The sequence below is a fragment of the Schistosoma mansoni genome, chromosome 1 (genome assembly GCF_000237925.1).
Source record: "Schistosoma mansoni strain Puerto Rico chromosome 1, complete genome".
In the NCBI taxonomy this organism is placed as follows: domain Eukaryota; kingdom Metazoa; phylum Platyhelminthes; class Trematoda; order Strigeidida; family Schistosomatidae; genus Schistosoma; species Schistosoma mansoni.
Genome location: NC_031495.1, coordinates 9,341,627 through 9,354,900, shown reverse-complemented (window position 1 = coordinate 9,354,900; position 13,274 = coordinate 9,341,627). Strand labels below are relative to the sequence as shown.

The window sequence follows — 13,274 nt, the reverse complement described above, 5'->3', positions numbered from 1 at the left end:
GTATATCCTTCTGTTTTCTTTTAATCTTTATTTCGATTGTCCATCGATATTATCTTCACTTTTTAATTTTACCCTTCATCTTCCCATACTAATCATATGGACAATTATCTTTTATACTTGCTATTCCATCTTATTATCTTTCACCAAATATTTGATCGTTTGGCGACTTTTCTTGATACATGATACGTCGTAATTTTTCTCCTGTTTTTAATTAATTTACTTTAGCTGTTAACTAACTATCAGTACGATCGTTCGGCTCCTGTAAGTCATTTAGATAAAGCAAAAATTTTCTTTGGTGAACTGTCTTTAATTCTTCTTCAGTTACAACATGGGTTACGTTGTTGTGTAAATAATGTTGCTTGAGAGTTCATTTATGGATAACCACCACAATCATAAATATCCTCCGACTGGTATGTCAACGGCGGCATAAAGGGAAATGAAAATCCAATAGTTCTATCAGCTCTTAGAACGATTACCTTGACAACAATCGATTCAGAAGCTCATGACAGTGAGATGTATATGAACATTAATAACTATAGCATTTAGTGTAAGCATGTGTAATGTAGATAATTCTGCACTCTGCAATACGATACCCAACTGATTTCGCTACTGTCAAATTCATCAGTTAAAATTTATTGGTTAACTTGTGCCCAGATGTATATCTTATTTTAATACATTTTAGACGATTTTTTCAATTATCTGTTTGTTTCTAGCCTATCTATCTGTTAATCACATTCCAATACAATGGTAATGGATAAATACTTGGGACCCGCTGACTAATCGAAACCCTGGACAGTCTAGACTCAGCTGATCACACAGGAGATTCATTTCACTGCAATATGAATCCCAGATATTCTTTTGATAGAGTTATGGCCTTTATTTTACTGGATATTCTATGTGCCGACTCCGTCTGTAGATATTGCCGACCACAAGTCAGGGTATAGGGTTGGGCATAAGGTCAACAACTCCATCCCGTAGATTATAATCATGCAAGAAAACGCTAACAAGAATAAGAAAATAAATCTTTTAGACTCTGCCCTGGGAGTTTAAAGATCTTTGTTCAGAAGAATTATGACACTTCATGGTGAAAGCCGATACTTTTCGAGAGTCAGGAGGCCAATGCCCTTTCTAACAACCAGGGCAACAGTAAATATGGGTGTGTGGAATGTCCAGGTAATGTGAAGGATCGGCAAGACTAATCAAATAGCTACGGAAATGAGGATAAATAATTTGGATGTCACGAAGAGGAAAGTGTTTGGGAGATTCAGAAAACTCCTCAGAAGAAGCCAACAAAAGCTCTGAAAACGCCAAAAATCATCTTATTCAATTAGCATCCAATAAAAGGTTTGCCAGAAACGTCTAGAAAGGGAAAAGTCACATACTGAGTTTGTGATTGAATGACTACATACACTGCTACTACTATTGAGTAGTGTTCCAGAAGTTCCCTGAAATCCAAGGTCATTTTAATTTTTTTTAAAAACACTAAATTTTCTGCACATAAACGAAAGTTTACAGTTGAACGTTCCCTCCATATTTAGCCCGTTTTCTTTAGTGTTCAAGTCGCTGTGTAGATTTAGCCTGGGGTTATTAGAAGAGCTTAGGAAATGGATTTATAGTTCGATTGGAAGACTTATTAGAAAATACCCTTCACACTGAGTGAGTTGCTCTGATGTTGTCGAAAGAAACATGTGATGCACTTAGAGGATATCTTAGATCCAGAATCACCAAAGCATCCTTCAAAACTAAGAAGGAGGGAATCACAATGAATGTTATCCAGTGTGATGAATTAACTAACTATAGCAACGACGATGATGAATATTAGTCCCACAAGAGACTGCAATCGATCGTCGAAAAATAATCAGGAAAGCACCTGACCACCCCGATGGGATACCTAAACGACTAGGTCGGAATGGACAACATCAGGTATGAAGATATTACGGGACAACATAGATTGACTGGGAGAAAAGAACGAGAAACGTGAGAGATTTGCAAATTTATGTGTATCCAACAAAATGTTTCTAGGTGGAACTATATTTCACTACAAACGCATACACAAAGCTACATGGGTCTCACAACATCACACTACAAAGAACTAGATCGATGATGTCTGCATCAGCGAATAATTCACAAGGTTATTGGAAGACGTGAGAACCAGAAGAGGAGCTGACATAGCTTTAGATCACCACCTGGTTGTGGCGAAGACGAAAGCGAAGTTAAAGAAGCATTGGACAACTGAACAAACAGCATTCCAAAGGTTCAATACAGCCTTCCTTCGACATACTGATAAACTCAATGAATTCAAGACAAATTTCAACAACAGGTTCCAAGCCTTACGAGATCTACCACTCAAAGAAAAAAAACTACTGTGGATTACAACTGGAAGGAGATGAAAGGAGCACTAATTTCAACGTGTTAGGAGGTGCTGGGCCCCAACAAACATCATTATTAGGAATAGATCTTTATTGAAACCCTGTTCAGGATTGAAGAATGGAGGAACAAGAAGACAGTAATTGACAATCGTCGGACAAGAACAGATAAAGTCAAGGCACAAGCTGAACACACAGGAGCAAACTAGTAAATGAAGAAGAGCATTACAGTTGACAAGTGAACGTATATGGAAGACCTATCGTTATAGCTGAGGAAGATTCAAAAGAAGGTAATATGAAACAACCGTATGACACAACGAAGAAACTGGAGAAATGTGAGGACTACAGAGGCATCACGCTGTTGTCAGTACCTGGAATGGTGTTCAACAGAGTGCTGCTGAACTGGAGGAATGACTCAGTGGACATTCAGCTTTGAGATCAACAGATCGGATCCCATAAGAATCCAGTCGTGCACAGACCAAATCACAACACCATGGATCATCGTTGAACAATCTGTTGAATGGAACTGGTCACTATACATCAACTTCCCTGATTATAAGGAAGCATTCGACAGCGTGGATAGGCGAAGATTATGGAAAATTCTTCGACTCTATGGTTTACTTGAGAGATTTGTCAACATCATCCGGAATTCATAAGACGGACTACAGTGCAAAGTGGTGCATGGAGGACAGCTGACAGATGCATTTCATGTAAGGACTGGAGTCAGACAAGACTGCTTACCCCGCTCTCTCTTTCTTCTGGTGGTTGACTAGATTATTATGGTGATCTTCACATCTGAGGGAATGCATGGAATACAATGGACAGGTTAGATGCAACTAGACGATCTAGACTTCAGAGATGATACGGTCCTCCTATCTCATACACACGAGTAAGTGCTGACTTGGAATCCTGAAGGGAAACGGAAAAGAAGGAGACCAAAGCACGCACTGAGCCAAGAATTGGAAGCAGACATGGAGTGGCTGAATGGCGACTGGAAACAACTGTAAGGAATTTTCCGGGACAGAGTTGGATGGAGAGTGCTGGTGAGTGGCCTATGCCCCTATACGGGCGGGGGGGTCACAGGCTTAATTCTAAATGCCAGTGTCAATATAAAACCAATTCGATCACGAAGAGGTCTAATCCTGGTGTTATTCTAATACCACTATCACTTAAGTTCAATGGTGTTGACTCAATCCTATTATATTTTAATTATTTATAAATACCGTATATGCTAGTTAATCTAATTACTTAAATATATATCCAGGAGCATTCATGTCCCATTTCTCATTTATTTCGTTTGTCCTCTGTCATTAGACACCACGCTAACAAGTCTAACAGTAACCTATGTTAACAACATACATTCACATAGGGACTTATTTACGAGCCTTGACCAGAGTGAAGAATGCAAACACCGACATGGTAAAGCGAATCATAAAAACTCTTAGGTGATTAACATTACCCACTGAGAACAGAAGAAATCCAGCCGCGTAATTCTTTCAGATTTAAAACTACAATACCATATATGGTAAATTCATGACACTTCGTTTTAACCTAGACTTCACTGTTTACATGTAAATAATAAAACGCACGCTTTTGAAATTTTTTTGACACTACCTGCTTGTTTGGAAACATAGAATTCTTTTGTATTAGTGTCGATAATGAAATATGTTGCCCAGGTAATATATTTCAGTTTCACGAAATTTTATATATAGGGTTATAGCAGTGAATTTGTTACGCACACCATTTTCATATTCTTTAGGAATTATTGTTACAGTATATTATATTTTAACAAAACAACTTATAAATATACTCATAGGTAACACACGCATATTTAGACTTAATTCTTGATGAAAATTCTAAATATGCTGTGATGTTAACAGTTATGGTTCGTGTGAAACAGGTTGCTTGTATGTCTGCTGTCCCTAAGTTTGTACAAAATATTTAGTTATCAGGCCCTCTCCTAAAACTTTTAGGGTTACCGGTAGTGCAGAGAAGCACGGTCGTCGTCGCTCAGGAATACTTGTCCTTGTTGTGACTCGTCATTATTGGAGTTCAACTGACATATTTATCTACAACCTACCGTCTCAACGTCTAGTTTGGCAAAGTGATCAGAGTTTCAAGACATCTGAAATTATTATTTGTCACCGAAATAATATATCTATAGTCTTATTGCTAAGTTTTACCCACTGTACACTGTGTACTTTGATGCCTTTGGGACAAGTATCTCATAATTCAGGACGAAAATCTGATTACTCAACTGTTCAGTAACATAGTAAAGTAAAGAAATATTTGAATTAATTGCCAACTACGAATTTCCGAAATAGTGCTACCTAAGGCAGGCAGAACTTGATAAGTACAAATGAACCTATCATATATTTGAAACTCATGATGTGCGCTCAAACAATTACTGAGTGCAAATACCACACATACTTAGATGTTTGATCACAATCAAACTCATACCTGGTGGTTTCACAAGGAAGATTTTAATGTTACTTTGGTAATATTCAACATGGTTTAGGTTTGTTCGAGCACATACTCTTTTCGAGGTTCCCCAATGCAGCATTTTTATGACTTTCTTGAGTTATTAAAAAAAAATGAAAATGTATCCAAGTTAATTTAGTTTATTATAAACTCACTGAAATATGTTTTTGACCAAATAAAGCTAAATAAGTTAATATTTTATATCCTTTAATTCCGTTTTCAACTACTTTTGTACACTTTTGCTATGTCTTTGTTAGATTTATCTGCAATATTCCGCAATGAACTATCATCTTATCTCATTTTAAAATAATCTACTGCTCCCAAATAATATGTCTCTCAATATGTACTAAACGAAAATACTGTCAACTTACGCATATAATTCATATTTGCTTTGTAAACATATTATTTAAGGTATTCAAATGAAGTTTGAGGTTGCATCCACGTTAAATTGACATGAATGTATGAAGAGGATATCATCTAAGGTTTTTCAGAAACATAGTCAAATCTTGAATCCTAAGCTTTGGAAGTGTGATATAAGAACTCAAAGGCTAAAATTTCACTTTTCTTACGTGTTTGATATTGGAATTAGACTACTCCTGTGATTCTGGTATTAATATACCAGAGTAAATAGGGTAATCTTCAACAGCTTGTGTTTTAATAACTGCCGAGATCTCCTCTGTAAAAGGTTCAAAGTATTTTCGATCTCAAACAATAAGTAGGTCTGCTTTTGGATTTTGAGCCGGTTATCACATTTCAGTTCGGCTGTTGATAAAATAAACAAGACAAAAGATATGAGAACTCAAGCTAACACGAATTTCTGCCATGCTATATGTTGCTCACAGTTGACTATATTGACAAAGACACTGAACAGTTTGGTGAGAGAATCCACAAAAAAGATATAGTGTGAAGGTTTGTTTTGTTTCTCACAGATCATAAATATCTATGGTGGACACAAGAACGTTTTGCCAATTAATAATATCTATAAGAACCCCAGAAACCAAACTTTATCCAAGTACAAACTTTACTGATTATTATTGAGTCAATTCAGTCTGGTAATACAGTAATATGACCTGCTTTGAATGAATCAACAACAAATATGACTACTACATTCAAAACCTTACGTTACACCAGACCTTTGAACATCGAAACAGAATACTTGGTCTACGACTGGCAAGAACTAATACCTATAAAAAATTTTTACTATAGATTATTAGCTAAAACAAAATTGAAGTGAGAAATTAAATAACTTTCCAGATTCTTGACAACTTACGTCACTCGTGGTGTATGTGAGATGTATATTCATCTACTAATCAATAGGGCAGTATACTTTACGGAACCCCTACTCTATATTACTTCATGACCGTTAAACACTACTTTTGGAACTAGAGGACGTGGGTGAGCTACAATTATTTTAGTGTAAGTGTCTGCGTAATATTGCTTTCGTGTCATAGGAAAACTGAGTGGACAGTCCTAAGATCATACATAGTATATTATGCAAAGATAAAAACGTCTGTTGACGAAACTGCGAGTCCTTGTCAAGTTGGATCGACAGAACATATATTACATATCCTAAACCATCACTTACCTCGACTCTTAATGGTAGATAGCAACATAGTAGGTTTGAAGAAGAGTATCGCAGGCTAAGCCAAGACACGGCATCTGATTACGAAGTTACTGACTGTTGGTTTGATCTATGTCGGTAGACAATAGCTACTTGGTTTAGGTCTTCGTGATCAATCTTTGATCTATTGTTCGAATTCAGAGAGTTATTGAATATTCCCATCACAATGATACATGGTTATATGGAGCGCACGTCAAAATTGTATATTTAGGAATAAAACGATAGGCACGTGTCATTTTCTTCCATTACGCGAAGCTTGATCACATATACATAGGCCCAGACTCCACTTTTGTTTTGTAGAGCCGTTGTTTACGTAACTAATGCAAATCACATGATATACATATAGCCAATTGATCAGTTGCACGGTACTGAGATACGGTCATTTTACTCAAGGTGTATATATATATTTCATTATGAAGAATATCTTTTTTCCAAGCAATCCACATTATATATTTCAGTTCAAAACCTTTAAATTTTTTAATAATTGCTCACGAACACTACGTATTGAGATTGATAAATAATTGGCAGAGCAACTTCATTACAAACTTGATGATATGTAAATCAGCTCAAAGAATACTACGAAAGAAGATTGGTTACTGTTTTCCAATTGTTTATGAACTACTCTAACCCTCGTTTCATCCGGTAGTAATTGGATTCACCTCCGCTTTCTTCGTTTGACTAATTCTATGATTTGGATATGAACGCCTTGATACTTTGTCAAAATACTCGTTAAACCACTTACATCTACTTAAATATTAATAAGTAGTTTCTGTTGAAATGAGAAAAATGTTTCAGATTCAGATTTGTGCCTTGGGAACAATTTGTCTGTTAGTCTTTTCTTAGTAAGCTTCTGTGAATGTCTAGTTTTCTCTTTAACTAGTCAACTGAAGGTGTAGACAGCACTTCTTCAGACATTAGGTTCCAAGAGTTGCTTACACAATGATAGGTTACACAAATTAGTGTAATCTGTTCACTAAACAATATATTTAATTCAGTGTCATAACTGATTTATAACTTATAAATCAGATTATCAATTAGCACAATACTTCTTCTATCTGAAGGTCTAAATATTGAATATTTTGTTAGGAAAACTTGGTAGGCTTAGAATAAAGTGAATGTGAATAACGTTCACAGTTTTTTAAGTAATATTTTACGGAAAACACATTTCTCTCCAAGCGCCATTTTGATTATTCTACTCTTCTTTTTCTGTAAAGTAAACTTTAACTCTAGAGTGTTAATAATACACTGGCAGTATACTCACTGGTGTGAATACTTTTGAGATGAATTCCTAAGGTTGTTGAAGTGGACCTGTGAAGTAGAGCCAGATCGAAGAGGAAATAACTTTTTACAAGTATTAGTTGAATGATGGTTAAGCAATATATTGAATTGAATAGAGCAAAACGTTTAGAGTGTTGGGTTTTGATTGAATTAATTAAAGATATTCTTTAATTTTCAAGTAATGGTCGTTCTTGGTTTGACTGATGAATTATCTCAAACTGGTACAAATATCTGTTTCCTTTCAACTTTTAAACAATTGATATACACTAAGAAGTTTTAAACTTAAATATTTTAATTCCTGCATTTATTGAATTAATATAAATGTTTATTTTAAAATTTTGTTCTAGAATAATTAGGTCCCTTAAGTAGAAGAAACCATTATGGTGAGACAAACTATTCAAATTTATCTTCGTCTTCGTCCATCTGCTTATCATAAACAATTATCAGTAGGTTCAAATAAATGATGTAACATATATTAAAAATTTTCATTTTAGAAGTACAACATTGATGATTTAACACATCATCAATATCAACAACACCAAGGACAACGTCAACAGTCTAAAAAGCCTAAAATCACTTTTGAATGTACTCGAAATACACAACAAGATGACGTTATATGTAACCGCAAAGAATTTTATAATTTCCAATTTGATGCCATATTTGATACAAAAGTTGGGCAAGATCAAGTGTTCAATGATGTTGCTAAGTCGGTTATAGACAAGTAGGTGGAATATTATCTTTAAATTAAATAGTTCAATTTTCTGTGACTATTCCAATATTTTAAATATATTTCTTTCTAATTTATCATTAATGATATGACTCAAAAGAAATGTACAACAACTAGAAGGCATCGCCATTAGTAACACACAAACTGACAACAAATACGATTGTTTTAGTCTGGTACTTTATCATCTTTCTGAACTTCGAGGATACTAGAAAACAACACTTGACCTAGTGATTGCGAAAAAGTGATTTGACAAAGCTATTGGTTGGAGTTAGACATAAACACCATCGGATGCCGGCTCAGTGGTCTATCGGTTAAGTGCTCTGGCGCGGAACTGGTAGGTCCTGGGTTCGAATCTCGCGAGGCGAGGTCGTGGGTGCGCACTGCTGAGGAGCTCCTCAATGGGACGAAACGGCCGTCCAGTGCTTCCAGGTTTTCCCTGGCGGTCTAGCTTCAATTGACTCACGCTTTCAACTATGAAAGCTATAACTCTTAATATGCACTTTTGAATAGCCTAAAATTACAATGGAAAATAATTAAATGATTTATCTTGTTTGGTTCAACATTGGAATAAACTATCCCTTAAGATTGATTCTAAGTATAAAGCCATTAATAATAATAATAATATATCAGAATGAATTGAAGTGTGGAAATAAACATTTTCCCACACCAGTTGTTAATTTATAATGATTAAAAGACATAATGAACAGATTTAAGCTAGATTTTTATTTGAGATATAGGAGAGCTTGACTACTGTTTCGTCCTAGTATAGGATTCCCTGATATTGAACATCCACGACTTCTCCGTACGGGATTTTAAACAAGACCTTCAATTTTGCGCGGAAGCGCCTGATCTCTGAACCACTGAGCTGCAATGTATTGGTACCCAAGTCTAATGTTCATGAATCTATGACGTTGCCCAACGATCTTCAATTGTCTTCGGTGGGTACCTTCCTAACACTCAACACGGTTGAAGTCATTTCCAATCAGTTACCCGTCACAAAAATATTTAGTGCTAGAAAACGCAAATAGGCTTACTAAAGCTAATACTCATAACTTAAGGTTTGAGTGATCAGAATGAGAGATATTATTTGCGGTTCAAATATGATTGATAAGCGTTCTTAATTTCCTTCTGGTGACCACTGACATCAAGATGAATACATATGATTTTAATTCGTCTACTAAGTCATTCAGTCAATCATAAATAAAGTAGAATCTACTAAGAGCATTCATCATTACAAGTCACTACACTCTACTGTAGCATGTCAAGACGACAACAATGATATGAGAAATAAAGAAGTCAAAGTGACAATAGAATCAATTATGACAAAATTCATTGATATCTTAGCTTAGTAATGAAATTTCATGTAAATGTCTGAGATCATGTTGAAATAATAGTTTTATTCCTGTCTATTTCTGAACATGAGCTCGATTTTGCATAAAAACGTTGATATTTATCATTATGTAATCCAATCACATCATTGCATTTAGTATTTTAGTGATGTTTTACCGTAAATCATAGTTCTTTGAACTCTTCTCATTAAAGGTGTCTAAATGACGTTTAATTCAGAATTGTTTAATCTAGCTGCCTCATTACATATATCAAAAGTATGCTGATTAGATTGAACTTTTCCTTCTTCTAAGATCTCTTTTAGGTTATAATGGTACGATATTTGCATATGGCCAAACAGGCAGTGGAAAAACCTATACAATCACTGGGGGTGCAGAGAAATACTCAGAAAGAGGTATCATACCAAGATGTCTTGCTTATCTGTTTGATCATTTTGAAAAAGTAAGCTTCTATTTATTTGATATTGTTTACTTGAATCTTCTCATTGATGTTTAGGACTGTAATTGATCAGTCTCTTATCGGCATATGTGCATGCTGTGCGTATTTCCTCGATATTGCCTTAATTCACAAGCATTATGGGCAAAGATGGATAGTGGATGAAACGCATGTCCTGGTTTCCACTGCTAGACACTATCCATATGTGCTTACAAGCTTCTATTGTTTGTTGGCAACATTCTTCATCTTTATGACTGGTTGGAAACATTTTTGGGACTCGGCATTAGCTTAAGCTACACCGATCTCGTTCATCGTAAAATGGAAGCATTTAAGTAATTCAAGGCTTTGAATAGGCTGAGCAAGTTTTGACTGTCTTCAGTAATGGAGATCTATTGAATCAGTAGTCAGTTTTCTAGTTGAAGTGAGTGCTTACGGATGTGTTGTAATTTCTGAGCCGGGTGGTTTAATCACAAAGCTTTCATTGTCATTCTGAAAGACATAATCAAGGCGTACTTCTACGATAAGAAATTTCTGATGACACTGTTCAGAATGGCAATGGAAACTTTATAATTGAACCACCCAGTTCAGAGAACATATAACAATCAAGAGCTTGTTGAATACAAAAAATAATAGGTTGGTTACAGTTAAAAACAGATACTTGATTCTGGATTACTGTCATCAGAAAAGAGATTAGTTTAACTACAAGTTATATAAATAACTTAGTTATTTAAAGTGTTATATCTCAGAGATTGTTCTCTAATATCAATCAATATAACCCATGCTATTTCATTGCAAAAGATTTAATGAAAAGTCGGGAATAAAAGTATACTCGGTTTGTTTAAAGAAAATTCATGATCCCATGTTAATATTAAATGATTATAACTGGAAATATGAGCTAGTGAATTCCAGATAATTGATCTATAGATATTGGGCTAGCTGTTATATTTAAAAGTTATGTATATGATTCAGGATTGAGGATTTCTACACTGGGACAAAATAATTAACCAACGTTTCTTGATTTTCCTTGGTTTCGCTGGTGCTGCCTGTTTGTCATGAAAACTGTCTCTCAACAAAACAGTTAAGCGGTTTACAAAATTTTTCAGAACAAACTGAAGGGTTTCAATAAAGTTTGTTGAATTTCCGTAGTTTACAATGATTATAGTTAGACCACCTTTGAAAACTAGAAAGTACTGGGCAGTTGTTTTATCATAATGTAAAACCCCTCAGTAGCAGTGAGTGTCCACTATTCCACAATAAATCGAACCCAGAACCTTAAAGTCTCATTATGAATGACTAACCATCAAGCCACTACGTCTTCATTCAATAGTTTATATTTCTAACTTCAATCATTTCGCAATATTGCATGATTCTGTTCCACTCCCTGAGGTGGACAATTCTCTTAAACCGAACGCAGCTTTAAGCTTTAATATACTAGTCATTTCTATAATTTTATAGTGCAATTAAAAAGTTTAACATTGTTAAAAGTTTACGTAAGTTAAATTTATTGGAATTTAAAAGAAACATTTAAATGGTGTAATTATGAAATTGTATTATCCCATTTTCATGAGAAACATATATAATAAACACAATGAAGTTTGCTAATTTGAAAATTCTTTTGCGGGATCGTGGATGCTCACTGCTGAGGTGTCCCACAATAGGACGAAACGGCCGTCCAGTGCTTCCAGGTTTTCCATGGTGGTCTAGCTTCAATTGACTCATGATTTTAACTATATACAAAAAATTTCAATTTCTGTTGAAACAAAAAAGTAGGAACTACATTTCATATTTATAAAAACTTAACTACATTGAACAACAGAAAGTTTGTATGTTTCCTCAGATTGATTACGTTATGCAATCATATTTATTCATTCCATTAGATTTGTATAATTTCGACAAGTATTTATGGTCATTTTTACCAGTTAAGGGAACTAGCCAGTAAATGTTTGGCATAAAACATCATTTGTAAAATATATTATTTCTATCGGTAATTTTGCAAGGGATTCAAAATGAATATTAAGACCCATACGAACCAAATATATTACAATTTAAAACGAAACAGTTATTATTAGTGATATTGGATGTTAATTACAATATGTTTCGAGGTAGATGAAGTCAAACATGACTGAAATTTACTATTTATAGACTGACGTCACATTCGGTACGATCATAACAAGCCTTCCAGTCATTTTGACGATTGCTTTTATAAAAGCATTGTATTAACTAAGGTACATTGAAAATCAAAGGAAAATGGATAACTCTTTTGTCTATGTTCTCAGACATCTTAACAGTATGAATTCACTACCTGATGTGGCTGTAAGAAACAAATTTATAGCTGTTTTTGAGGCCCGAATGATCAGAGAGTAATAGAGAGCAGGTATATTGATTTAGTTCTAGTATTTATCAATTCGTCTGGAATTTTTATCTAGTGCCAATGACCTTCGGCTAAACAATGACACTATGATAGTGAGCCAATAGATGAGAATAAAACTTAATGACCATTAGTCCAAAATCTAGTTCTCTCATTCTCGCCAGCCTGATAGCTATAATAGAGCACGATACAACAGTGAGAAGACTTAAAACCCCACAGTTCACTTTCGTGACTCAAATCATACAACAATATAAAGAAAAATCTCAACCACGCATCAACACCATTAAGAAATTACAATATTTGAAGTGTCAACGCCAAGTGGGGGAGAACTGTTTAATAGATGCATAATAAATTCACAGTAACTGAAGAACGGTACAATATATAACATCAGTTTATGTATCATGAATAAACTTACAAGCAGAAGAATACAAAGTACAATAACTTCAGTATTTATTAAGTATACAACAAAAATATGAATAATAACGTCAGGTAGAATAAATCAATCAATATATTTGTAATATCCCAATGAGTAGAAAAATTAGATTTTCTGACGCTTCGTGACTCAGTGTAAGCCACTTCTTCAGAGAACAAATGATCAAATTATCTAAGTGTAGATGCAATTGGTACAATTCTCTGAAGAAGTGGCTTACA

At 34.7% G+C, this 13,274-nt stretch overlaps 1 protein-coding gene across 1 annotated transcript in view; it reads left to right on the top strand.

Moving 5' to 3' along the window:
• Positions 1 to 10,307: 10,307 nt before the first annotated feature.
• The window catches only part of Smp_197070 (putative krp3), a gene marked incomplete at both ends in the record, with an annotated part of 42,832 nt that continues 39,865 nt past the window's right edge, over positions 10,308 to 13,274 (top strand). Inside the window, 1 exon segment of the mRNA XM_018793175.1 lies at positions 10,308 to 10,330. Within this exon segment, the coding sequence (XP_018647714.1) occupies positions 10,308 to 10,330 (23 nt within the window).